Source organism: Schistocerca cancellata, chromosome 8, assembly GCF_023864275.1.
Source record: "Schistocerca cancellata isolate TAMUIC-IGC-003103 chromosome 8, iqSchCanc2.1, whole genome shotgun sequence".
NCBI lineage: Eukaryota > Metazoa > Arthropoda > Insecta > Orthoptera > Acrididae > Schistocerca > Schistocerca cancellata.
The window spans coordinates 583,839,665-583,853,686 of NC_064633.1; the positions used below are offsets into that span (position 1 = coordinate 583,839,665).

Genomic DNA, 14,022 nt, shown 5'->3' on the forward strand with positions numbered 1-14,022 from the left:
ATCTCAATATACTGATTGCACTGAACAACAACATTCTACTATACCACAATTAATATTAAGATCTGGTATTCAAGATGATTTTTACTGCATATTGCCTCTGCTGCTGCACCAATGAGCTGATTATTTCATATGTTAATTATCCTCCACATATGCTGACACCTTTCGTTTTCAATTTTCCTTCCATTTGTTTGACAGAAATTCTTTAATCATGTTACCACTTTATTTTCTTCCATCCTCTTATGATTGTATCACTTATCACTAACACAACATAATACACACACACACACACACACACACACACACACACACACACACACACAGAGATAACACTGGAGAAACTTTTTCTAACATATTTTTGTACTAAAGAATCCTACTGTACCAAATTACATGAAAGCCGAAGATAGAATGTCTGTGATTCACTTATAAACTACAGATAGGATAGTAGAAGAGTTTGACTGCCTCAGGAAACATGAAAAACAAGACACGCAGCTGGAATAAGCATTATTGCCACATAATGAATCCAACACAGAATGTTGAACCCCCTACTTGCTAATTGCACAAGAAATTAGTCTCAAATATTACATCACTGCTGCGATTTTGAATCACCAACAAATTGCATCCCAACAGCTGTCCTGCCAACTCCACAGTTAATATTACCTCTTCTTTCACACTCTTTGACAGCTTATTGGTAGCACCAATTATTTTTATTCCAGAAACATACATCACTACTATACCCTCAGTGTTCTGAATAGATTCAAAACATGCTTGTGAAATGTCATTCAAATCACTATCACTGTCTAGGAAACACTTAACATGTTTACCTTGTACACTTGCCGTTATTACTGTTTGACACACTTCCTTTTTACTTACCATGTGATGATCTTCATACAACAGATCCTTTCTTTACTTAATACATTGCCCTAATTATTAATTATAGATTCAAATACCCAATTTTCATCACTACTGTATTCATCATTACTCATTGTTGCTATCATCATTACAACTACAGTCAGAATCAGACACACATTCACTTAAGCTATGCTTTAGATTTGGTATCTCTTCCACTTTTTTCTCTATTTTAACCAATTTTGAATCTTCTCTTTCATTTACTTTTTCCAGTTTTTTCCTCTACCTCTACTGCACACTTGGTTTCTACCTCCGTTTCTAAATCATTTCTAATGTGATCAATTTGTTTCTCAACTTTGACTCTATTTTTACTGTTTCTTGGAAACCTCCACCTTCCTACTATTGTCATCACAAAGTTTCTCTCTCTCTTCTACACATTTACTACTCTATGTTAATTTTTCATCAGTGTTATGTACTACTCTCTTTATACTATCTTCCACCCTCCTAATTGCCTTCTCTCAAACTATTAATGTCTTCTATTGTACTTATATTATTCATAATATACCTTCCACTTGTCCATATGTCATAAACTTTGGTCCTTGCTGACTTTTGCTACTAGATTCCTCCTCCTTAACCTTAACGATCTCACCCACTTCAGTACTGTTTTTGTCCATTTCGCTCTTTACAATAGGACATTCGTCCCCATCCATGAAAGTCACATTCATGTCTGACTTATAGTCGGCTACAGAACCAGTCACACTTAGGTGTTTCGGTTCACTTAAAAACTTAACCTCTACAGCTTTGTCCTCAGTCACACTGACTTGTTCGTTAAAGTCACTCATTATTTATCACTTAATATAACACAGCTTTTACAATGAATTACCTTGTTCTCATTCACTCTTCTTCTGCTGCTCTGATGCTGCTGCTGTTGTGGTTGTCAACTTGGTCCATCGTCTGCATGACTGTGGCAAGTTGTAATTCTCTTGGCAAGGTGTCCTTGTTTACCTCCGGTCATCTGTGTCCACCTGTGTGCTGATGGGCTGCTCCTGTACTCAGTGGTTGCTTCCATAGAACCCACTGGCTGCTGCACCTTCTTCACTATGAAACCCCAGCACTGATTGGCTGTATCATTTCTTCCTTTTAAAACCACTCGAGTTCACACTTCACTGTCAAGTTTTCATGCGTTCTAGTTTATTGTGCCAACATACAATATTCCTCACCCACAAGGGCACTACATGTAGTGGTTTCACCTGCTTTGTTTCTGCGTTTGTTGTCCTCGGTGTCGATGTACTGCATTGTTGCACTGGCTGAAAAAATGGGGTTTGTAATTTGGACACTGACTATGGTAAATAATGTAGCCCGACAGATGCACAGTTACGTTTCAGTCTTTTACTTTTGCTGTTCACACATTGAGTTTTGCTGTTTGGGCAGAAGAAAACTGGAATGGCTAAAGTAGAGAGTACATAAGATGCAGACAAGAAATAGCAAAAATGTTTTTGAAAAGAGAAATATGATAACATTGAGAAGATAAATTTAATTTTTTGGGAATGTAGCATTGTACATAAGTGAAATGTGGACAATAAACATTTAGACAAGAAGAGAATAAAAGCTTTTGAAATGTAGTATTATGGTAGAATGCTAAAGATTAGATGGGTAAGTCAGGTAACTAATGAGGAAGTACTGAATCAAACTGTGGAAGAAAAGAATTTATGGCACAGTTTGATTAAAAGAAAGGATTGATTGGCAGGACACATCCTGAGGCGTCAAGGAATAGTCTCTTTGGTAACGGATGGAAGTGTGATCGGGTAGAAACTGTAGCAGCAGACTGAGGCGTGAGTACACCATATGAACAAAATGTTCTGAGACTGATTTTATTCCTGGCATGTAAGCAATGCCAGTGCAGTAACTACACCGCCAACATGAACTAACAACTGTAAACAACAGATATGCATTTGACCAGACAGCTGTGAGCTGGCAGTGTTAATTACTGAATGTGCAGACTTAGTGTGTGAACATTTATCATGTCACAAATCAAAGTGGAACATTGTCTCTAAATCAAGTGTTAATGACGTTGTCCAGAAGGTTTTGAAGAAAAGAAAAGTGTGCATGTGCTTGTCCTGCGAAGCTTGACTCCCAGACAATAACGACAATGCTTGGGCAGATGACGCAACCTGATTTAAATGGAAAACACAGACAATTCATTCCTGGGAAAAATCATCACATGCGATGAAATCTTACGTTATCAATAGAAGCCTACCACAAAATGCCAAAATGCAGAAATTTACATGGAGGGTCAGTGCTTTGATTGTGAAACTGGCATTCAAGCTACTGTGATATGTGAATTGAACAACTTGTTGCCAAAGGAGTTTTCTGACAGTTTCAATGGTTGTGTGAATGGTCTGTGCAGTGTACTCAAATGGGGGAAGGTTATGTAGAACACCTGAAGCATTGAAACCACCACCATAACTATTCCCTATTTTCTGTCAATCTAGTCTCAAAACGTTTTGAAATTGTGAGATACTGCAAGAATATAGATTGCAGTAGAGATAAAGAGGCTTGCACAGTATAGACTAGCATGGATAGCTGCATCAAATTGGTCTTCAGACTGACCACCACAACAACAACAACAACAAGCTACCAAAAACATGTTTATCTTACATTATCTGTGTCACATTGCATCAATGCAAACTCATGTAGTATATTTTATGAAAATTATAGGTTGCAAAGTATAGAGTGCTACTCACCACATTGCTGAGATGTTGAGTCACAGACAAGCACAACAAAAAGACTGCTAGACAAGTAAGCTTTTGGCCAAAAGGCCTTTACCTGAGTTAGACAACATACACAAACACATTTACACAAATGCAACTCACACGGATGACCACTGTCTCTGTCATTATTCCATCCTGGACTTTCCATTGTCTGATTCATCTGGTATATGGTAATATAAACAAAACACCTCTGACAAGTCACTGACGTCTTGATCTCACCATTATGTAGAATGTATCTATGATGGTAAAAATCACTTAATCAAGATGTATGAGTCTGCTCACAAGTGAAATGGGAGTGAGTCTTTACTTATACTCATTCTCTATGTTTCAATCATTTTAGCTACTACTTTTTGATATCTCCTTATTGTTTTAGTCCCTTTGTGTGTTTTCTGAGTCCCAAAATGAGAAATATCAGATGCAGAAAACTACTTATTCAGAACTTTCATGTTTACTGGTTATTATCTATCTCAAGGGCTCTCAGTGTAATAACAGCATTTGTTGTGTGGGTATTACGACTTCAAATTTATGTCACACTAATCATTTCTATTAGCAATTTTTGCTCATCAGTCAAACATCACACAATAAAGAAAACTTTTCTTTCAGGCAATTCTGAAAACCAACAAATGGCGTAAGGAGTATGGTGTCGAATTGTTAAACGAAAAAAATCCAATTATCCAGAAGCATGTGGAAGGGAAGAAAGCAAGAGTGCTGCGTCACAGAGATGTCAGTGGGAGGCCGATTATTTATATTCCAGCAAAAAACCACAATGTTAATGACAGGGACATTGAAGAGCTGACAAAGTTTATTGTTTTCTGCCTGGTAAGTTTCATTCTGTTAAAGATAGCCATTTGATTAATGTATTGTTTGCACACTTGCTGATGTCACTGTGCACTTGTTGATGTCACCATTTCACTTCTTTGCATCAGTGGATCACAGGAAACTTGATCCGAACTGCAGGTAAATTGCATGTATCTGTAACAGTAGAGATATGGTATAGCTATTCTTTAGAGGTAAATGGTTATGGGGTGCAGTGGAGAGACACTGATTTCCCTCAGGCGCAGCTTTTTTAAAATGCTGCCTCTCCGTCTGGCCTTGGAGTCTGTTCAGTAAGTACTGAGTGAGTGAGAGGAGATTAATGTGCCACCTCCAGCTGCCTTTTGCCCTAGCAAAAGATTACAGTCAGGGAGGCTGGGTGGCGCGTGGCGCGCGCGCTCGCGCGCGCGCGCGCGCGTGTGTGTGTGTGTGTGTGTGTGTGTGTGTGTGTGTGTGTGTGTCATTCAGAGGTCTCTAAAATTAATTTATTTTGGTACAAGGAGGACACAGTGTAGAAATATATGTTGGGAGATACTGAATACAGCATATTACACTCAAGTTTGTGAACTTGATCTGTTGCAGTTGTCCCATCCAATTAATTTTGGACATGACAAACTCAGCTAAAAATAGATGTAGAACTGTCATGATGTCTATCAATGAAAACAAAAGTTTACTCTCTGGCAGTTGTGATGGCCGGATGTCAGAGACTATACTCCTGTAAAGTGAACCCGATATTTTTGACTTTACGGATTCGACACCTGTACATAAGCGGAATCATATCTCGGAGCCTAATTATGTAATCCGAGTGAAAACATTTTCATTTTAGAAAGGAGTGATTATTACAGCTCATTGTGAACTACGAGAATTTATCTCAAATCCTCAAAAAGATATGAGGCTGTGAATTTGAAAGAGTTTGAAAATTTCCCAGTTTTCTTAAAACCTTCCTATGTAGAAGATCAAGTACAACCAGAATATTAAGAAAAAATATGGCCTAGAATGTGAAGGATACAAATGCTCTTACTATTTCTTTGCTTTGAATCAGATTCCGTGATGGAGTCTCACTTAACAGTTGCTGGTGTTACAGCCCGCAAGCAATTACTATGAATGCCTAGGAAGTCTTGTGGTGCACACTGGTGAGGGCTTTGTAGAAACTGCTACTTTAACTCAATATTTGGATATTTCTTGCAGTCTGTTCCAGTTTTGCCAAAAATCTCATTTTTATTATACACTACTTTGATTAGACAGTAGTTATATACAAATATTAATTTACAGTATTAGGAAAAAATTAGATTGCTACTCACTATAAAGATGACAAGGTGAGTTGCAGATAGGCTCAGTGAAATGACTGTTACACATTTAGCTTTCAGCCAAAGCCTCCTTCAGCAAAGGAAACGCGCACGTGCGCACACACACACAAGCAAGCACACCTCAAACACGCATGAATGCTATCTCTGACAGCTACTACCAGGATACGTCCGTCATGTTGAATGAAAGTAGCAACATGGGGTGGGGTGAGGAAAGAGAAGAGATAGGGTACAGTTGGGGGGGGGGGGGAGCGCTGTCTGGTGGGGGGTGTGCAGGAAGTATATGGTGGCATTACAAGACGGCAGGTGCAGCATCTGGAGGCTGTGTGACAGGGATGTGTGTGTGGCTGTGGGGGGGGGGGGAACAGAACAGGAGAGGAGCAGGGTGGGGAAAAAAATGGGCCGGTGCATTGTCAGAGAGCGACACAATGAGAGCGAGGAGACGTTAATAAGGAGGACATGATAGGACAGAGGGGGTGGAAACTGTTGAGTGCAGGGTGTGGGGACAGTAGGTTACTGTAGATTGAGGTCAGGATACTTTTGGGAGCAGAGAATGTTTTGTAAGTTTATTCCCATCAGGACAGTTCATAAAAACTGGTGTCTTAGGGGAGTATCCATATGGCCCATTCTGTGAAGCAGCCACTGAAATCAAATATGTTATATTCAGCTATACATTGTGCCACAGGGTGGTCTGCTCCACTCTTGGCCACAGTTTAGCTGTGGCCGTTCATCCTGGTGGACAGCTAATTGATAGTTATACCAATATAAAAAGCTGTGCGGTGGTTGCAGCAGAGCTGGTATATGACACGGCTGCTTTCACGTGTGTGGCCCGGCCTCAGATGGAGTGGGATAAGCCGTGACGGGTTGGAATAGGAAGTGCTGAATGGGTGGATTGGGCATATCTATAGGGCAAGGTATTAGGATTGGGCATGGTATAGAGATAGACTATAATGTTGTGGAAGTTGGGTAAGTGACAGAACACCATGTTAAGAGGGTTTGGAAGGATTCTAGGCAGGATATCCCTCATCTCATGGTGTGATGTTAGATAATGAAAGATGTGACAAAGGATATGATTTAGTTGTTACAGTCCAGGATGGTACTGGGTGACAAATGGGACAGCACGCCTGTGTAGTTTGTTCTTGGGGGTGTTGGGAGTATTTGGGAAAATGGCATGGCAAATATTTTTGTGGACTAGGTCTGGGGGTGGGGGATAGTGTCTGTCTGTGCAGGCCTTGGTAGGACCTGCAGCATACTGTGCAAGGGTGTTCTTGTTGCTGCAAATGTGCTGTCCCCAGGTGGCCAGGCTCTATGGGAGGAATTTTCTGGTGTGGAAGGAACGGTAACTGTTGGAAAGCATGTAGTGTTGGTAGTTGGTGGATTTAATGTGGAAAGAGCTATTGATGGAACCATCAGAGAGGAGACGATCAATGTCAAGGGAAATAGTCATCTATTTATTTATTTAGCCTTACCAGATTAGGGCCTTCATATATTTTCTTACATTTGTACAGGGTTTCACACATGCTAATCTCTGTGCATCGCACTTTAATTAATTAACAGCAGTACTATTTGTGTCTGCAACTTGAAGTGTCTTCTTTGCAGTAAGTAACAATCTTTTCCTACATTGTTGATATTCCTACCTGGAGTTTCCTTTGTTTGATTAAACATCAAAGATGGTTGCAGACTGCCTGGAGCACTGTGAGCATTCCTGAGAAAGTATTTACTGGATAACGTAGCTGTAATCATCAGTCAAGAGCGCAGATGTTTGTATGAGCTCCTTTTCCAGTTCCGAATGAAAAATCCTTTTATGTTTTTGCAGAGCATGGAGAGATTCTGATGCCGTTTTGTGAGTTGTAGTTATGCATAGATGTGTACTGGACCTAGTAGCAAACCCTGGGGAGCACTTAATATTACCTGTCTCCATTGCAACTTTGTGGTCCCAGAGCCGGCACACTGTTGGTGAAAGATTTTGTATTAGTGAAACCATTGTACTATGGAAATCGAAATGGAAGAGGAAATAGATGAAGATGAGATGGGAGATATGATACTGTGTGAAGAATTTGACAGAGCACTGAAAGACCTAAGTCTCAAAAATGCTCCAGGAATAGACAAAATTCCATTAGAGCTACTGATAGCTTTGGGAGAGCCAGCCGTGACAAAACTCTACCATCTGGTGAGCAAGGTTTATGAGACAGGCGAAATACCCTCAGACTTCAAGAAGAATATAATAATTCCAATCCCAAAAAAAGCAAGTGTTGACAGGTGTGAAAATTACCGAACTATCAGAATAAGATTTTCACTCTGCAGCGGAGTGTGCGCTGATATGAAACTTCCTGGCAAATTAAAACTGTGTGCCCGACCGAGACTCGAACTCGGGACCTTTGCCTTTCGCGTGCAAGTGCTCTACCATCTGAGCTACCGAAGCACGACTCACGCCCGGTCCTCACAGCTTTACTTCTGCCAGTATCTCGTCTCCTACCTTCCAAACTTTACAGAAGCTCTCCTGCGAACCTTGCAGAACTAGCACTCCTGAAAGAAAGGATACTGCGGAGACATGGCTTAGCCACAGCCTGGGGGATGTTTCCAGAATGAGATTTTCACTCTGCAGTGGAGTGTGCGCTGATATGAAACTTCCTGGCAGATTAAAACTGTGTGGCTTAGCCATGTCTCCGCAGTATCCTTTCTTTCAGGAGTGGTAGTTCTGCAAGGTTCGCAGGAGAGCTTCTGTAAAGTTTGGAAGGTAGGAGACGAGATACTGGCAGAAGTAAAGCTGTGAGGACCGGGCGTGAGTTGTGCTTCGGTAGCTCAGATGTGTAGAGCACTTGCCCGCGAAATCATAGGTCCCGAGTTCGAGTCTTGGTCGGGCACACAGTTTTAATCTGCCAGGAAGTTTCATACCGAACTATCAGTTTAACATGTCATGGCTGCAAAATACTAACACGAGTTCTTTACAGATGAATGGAAAAACAGGTAAAAGTCGAACTTGGGGAAGATCAGTTTGGATTCCATAGAAATGTTGGAACATGCAAGGCAATACTGATCCTATGACTTATCTTAGAAATACCTTAAGGAAAAGCAAACCTATGTTTCTAGCATTTGTAGACGTAGAGAAAGCTTTTGACAATTGTGACTGGAATACTCTCTTTCAAATTCTGAAGGTGGCAGAGGTAAAATACAGGGATATAAAGACTATTAACAATTTGTACAGAAACAGTATGGCTGTTATAAGAGTGTAGGGGCGCAAAAGGGAAGCAGTTATTGATAAGGGAGTGAGAGAGGCAGGGTTGTAGCCTATCGCCGATATTATTCAATCTGTTTATTGAGCCAGCTGTAAAGGAAACAAAAGAAAAATTTCGATTAGGAATTAAAATCTGTGGAGAAGAAATACAAACGTTGAGGTTTGCAGATGACATTGTAATTCTGTCACAGACAGCAAAGGACATGGAAGAGCAGTTGAATGGAATGGACAGTGTCTTGAAAGGAGGATATAAGATGAACATCAGTAAAAGCAAAACAAGGATAATGGAATGTAGTTGAATGAAGTCAGGTGATGCTGAGGGTATTAGATTAGGAAATGAGACGCTTAAAGTAGTAAATGAGTTTTTCTATTTGGGAAACAAAATAACTGATGATGCTCGAAGTAGAGAGGATATAAAATGTAGACTGGCTATGGCAAGGACAGCGTTTCTGAAGAAGAGAAATTTGTTAACATCGAGTATAGATTTAAGTGTCAGGAAGTTGTTTCTGAAAGTATATGTACGGAGTGTAGCCATGTATGGAAGTGAAACATGGACGATAAATAGTTTAGATAAGAAGAGAATTGAAGCTTTCGAAATGTGGTGCTACAGAAGAATGCTGAAGATTAGATGGCTAGATCACATAACTAATGAGGAGGTACTGAATAGAATTGGGAAGAAGAAGAAATTGTGGCACAATCTGACTAAAAGAAGGAACTGGTTAGTAGGACATGTTCTGAGGTATCAAGGGACCACCAATTTAGTATTGGAGGGCAGCGTGGAGGGTAAAAATCGTAGAGGGAGACGAAGAGATGAATACACTAATCAGATTCAGAAGGATGTAGGTTGCAGTAGGTATTGGGAGATGAAGAAGCTTGCACAGGATGGAACAGCATGGAGAACTGCATCAAACCAGTTTCTGGACTGAAGACCATGACAACAACAAGATTAAAAAAAAAAAAAAAAATGCTGCTAAAAGACCATGTTGCATTTTCTGTATTCAGAGCATGTCTGTTCTCCAGTTCATTCTTAGTGCTATCAGTAGCTGTAAGAGGTGTATCATCAGTATTGATGATGGTGTACTCATATCATTTATGTAAAGAATGAAAAGCAGTGGGCTGTTGTTTTACAAAGGATTGTATAAAGTCAGCAATGTCCTCTCATGTCGTATTGATCAAGTTTCTGCTACAGTGTAACATTGTGATGTTTGCCTGCTTTGTTTCTTCGTTTGCTGTCCTTGGTGTCGACGTACTGTGTTGCTACACTGGCTGAAAAATATGATTTGGAAGTTCGACACTGACTACTTCAGTGATCTAGTTGACAGGTGCACATTTGCGTTTCACAGTTCTTTACTTTCACTGTTCACCCCCCCCCCCCCCCCCCCCCCCCCCCACACACACACACAGTTGTATGGCGAGTGCACTATTGTTCAAAACTTTCTATAAGCCTCATTAATAGGTTGCAGGCAAACATCCACGTACCGCTACAATAGTTTACTGTTGAACATCTATGAGCAGTAAAAACCTAACCACACATTTTGCAGTCTTTCAGATAAATTGGAATGGACACTGTCATTGCTTCTAACACATGGCCTATTGGTGTAACACTTATTTCACAGTTATGTGGATGCATTGTTGTTGATCTAACCAAAATGGGTTCCATGTCTGAAAGTCGGCCGTGGACTGACTGTGTCAGGACCAAAAATCTGGCCCTTATATTTCTTCACAATTATAGGCACTGAAACTACACATTGTTTGATGTCTAATTTACAGAAATAACAATTAAAACTTAACTCATTAAATTAACTGAATATATCAAAAAATTCCTTCTTTTCAACAGTTTCTTCTACTGAGGAGGTTAAGCTGAATTATCTGTTTAAATTATGAAATTAACAGATATCATTACGCGAACAATACTTTTGACAAAACTGTTAATTATTTCGGGATTAATTCAGGGCTGGCTTTGCTAACATGTTTTCGAATAGAGCCAAATAGACCTTCTAAGAATACTATTAGTTGTTCCTCTAAATGTCTATAATTAGTACAGAATTTATATTTGTTCATAAGTCAACAATAGAATTTAAGTTATGAAACAATTACTGATTTCACCCTATAACAAAAGATACTAACTAGGAATAGTCAAAATAAATTAGAGATTCAATTACTTACATAAAACTAAGCATCCAATTAAACCTTGTGTTATATTCATTAAACCAGGAACCAACCTTTCTCTTTTATGGAAATGCAGACTATACTCACATATGTTAATGGTAATTAGTTAAAAGTGAAAAAATGAATTTTAAGGAGGCAGGTGGCAAAACAGGAGGGGAAGTAAAAAAAGAAAAAAGAAAAAATAATCCCAACTTGCTTTGTCACAACATGACACACACATCAAAAGCTTTGTTTAGATCTAGGAACAAACCCAAACTTTCTTTTGGTCATTTAAAGCTGTCATTGTGTGTCTTATGAAATTTGCAGTTGCTGACTTGGTTGACCTAAGACTATGGAAAAGAAATCGTTTTACAGGCTTTGATGGACTCAGGACTTCCATAGACTGGTTTATTAAAAATGTCAGTGGTTCTAGGCACTGTGAGCAGTACTTAACTTCTCTGATAAATGCATCATCAAACTGTTCTTTATTTTTTCTTTTGTTAGTTAGTTACTTTCATGTTCCACAGATCATTCTGCACAATAAATCGTCATGATGTGGAATGAGTCACTTTACATTCATTTTGAAAATTAGTATGTACATCTATTTGTACTCTAAACATCACCATTTTTTTTCCTCCGCCAAAATGAAAACAAGATATACAGATTGAGTTAGCAATTCCTACCCACCATCTTTTACACATTACAAACATAGAAATCCTTCTAAGGAACAGGAGGAGTTGTCATTTTACCGTGCTGTGTGTTAGACACTTTATATTGCTGGGTAAGTTGTCAAAAATTTTTGTTGCAGCATTGTGCACCCCTTTCTGTGTTAAAGACATCCTTAATATTGAGTACTGAGTACCATTTTTTCTTCTAGTTTTGTAATTATGTACCTCACTGTTCCTTTTGAACTGTAGTGGGGGAATAAACATACTGTGAAGCAGCAGTCAGAATGCCCAACTCCTTAAAGATAGTTGCGGGTGAGCACCATGTATTATTCTTACAGCACATTTGTAGGCAGTGGAGGCACAGAGACTGTGAAATTTTGTATGGATTGTATCAGTATGGTATTCTTGACAACCGTGAATGAGTATGTTAGACTGAAAAGCTGAACAGAAATGAAATAAGGTACTCACATCATTAAGCACTAAAGAATTTAGTTATACAAAATTCCCCGCGCAGCACCCTCAGTCGTGTCGATATGCCCGTGTATGCCCTTCTCCCTGGGTACAACTTCAGCTGTGACACTCTGAAATAGAAAGAGACCGAGCACTCTGATGTGATAAATGTTAGTGCTATACACTGTAAGTGGATAGATGCACATTTTCACTCCACTTATTTTGAGACCTCACAAATCATTATTCTCATGGCAAAAATAAGAAAACAGATTGCACTACAGCACACAAAATGCTTGAAACATGGTGGTGCTTTCAGATTTTACACAGTGTCCAACACTTTATATCACAGCAGTCTTTATTTATTGCCAATTTATAAAAGCGTAAATTTTATGACTATAATTATCTGATTATCTACATTTTGGATAAGTAGCACAATGCTCACAACATAATACTTATTACCCTGTCTTTGGTGTGTGTGTGTGTGTGTGTGTGTGTGTGTGTGTGTGTGTGTGTGTGTGTGTGTCATATCTGGGGATACTGGTAATGAGTCAAAAAACCTTGAGATTTAACTGCTGTCTGATGCGGTTTGCATTCTGAGCACTTTGTGTTACGTATTTTATCTGTTTTTGGCATCTCCTAGCACAGATAGATCTTCTCACTCAGTGTCACTGGGCGACCATTTATGCTTGTGTGCTATTAGTGGCTCCATTCAAATGCTGTTGCTGTTGTCGTTGTCACCGTTGTATTTATTGGTCCTATTGTCTACTGAGCAGATTATGCATAAGACATTGGAGAAGTCAAGTTATACAGCTGAAAGTCATTTCTAGGCATATGTATTTAAGGTTACAATAATACACTTTATACATAAGTATTTATATAACACACTTCATAAATTTAAATATTAGTCAATGCAGTAAAAGCAGTGACGCTATAAATATGACTTTAGAGATTTTCCAAAGGTATTGACCTCAGTAACAGCTTTTATGTTTTCAGGAAGTTTGTTATAAAGTTTAACTCCCATGTGAAAAGTTCCTTTTTGGCACAGAGCTGTGCTGATTTGTGTTATATGTAAGTTTCTTTTATGTCTGGTAAAGTGATCATGTATTTCACAGTTTTTTTGTAGTCTGCAGTCCTTACGTATTACATTTATTTAAAAAAATAAAAGGGTTTCCATAATGTACACATTGGTAATGGAGGAATACCAGATTTCTTAAACAGTGGTTTACAAGAGTCTCTAAGCTTGCACCCAAACTAGATTCTAATGGCCCTTTCTTGTAGTTTAAAAGTCCTATTAGCTGTTTTAGAGTTTCCCCAGAAGGTGCCTCAATATCTAAGACGAGGATCAAAGTAGGCATCATATGCATTCATTACTGTTTGCTCACTACAGCATGTGCTGTTTATCTGAAGTAGCTCCTCTCTGCTCACCTTTTCATGTTTTTTGATATTTGCTCTGCCCAAGTACAGTAGTTAGGAACGAAGATGAGCTTTCCCATTGTGGCGTCGCAACTAGTGCGCAATCGCCCATTTGTCTATTAAAAGCTTTACTTCAGAATGTATGTGGGCTGCAATGTAAGCCGGTAGAGTATTATACGGTCAGTAATGGACGAGTTGTGTCCTGCAGACTGACATCACGACCATCTGTTGCAGCTGCACGTGTGAGAGCAGTGGAGTAGTGCTGGCAGGCCACTTACATTATACGAAACTAAAAATATTAATAACTAATAAAGGAATAACCTGAGGAACGTCATATTTGGTGTACATCCTTCTGTTGTTAAAACAAACAATAT

General features: G+C 39.2%; 1 protein-coding gene across 1 annotated transcript in view; it reads left to right on the plus strand.

Moving 5' to 3' along the window:
• Positions 1-14,022, plus strand: part of LOC126095122 (uncharacterized) — a 70,665-nt gene that overhangs the window by 30,326 nt on the left and 26,317 nt on the right. Inside the window, exon 3 of the mRNA XM_049909830.1 lies at positions 4,221-4,436. Coding sequence (XP_049765787.1) covers positions 4,221-4,436 — 216 coding nt within the window. The remainder of the gene's footprint in view (positions 1-4,220; positions 4,437-14,022) is intronic.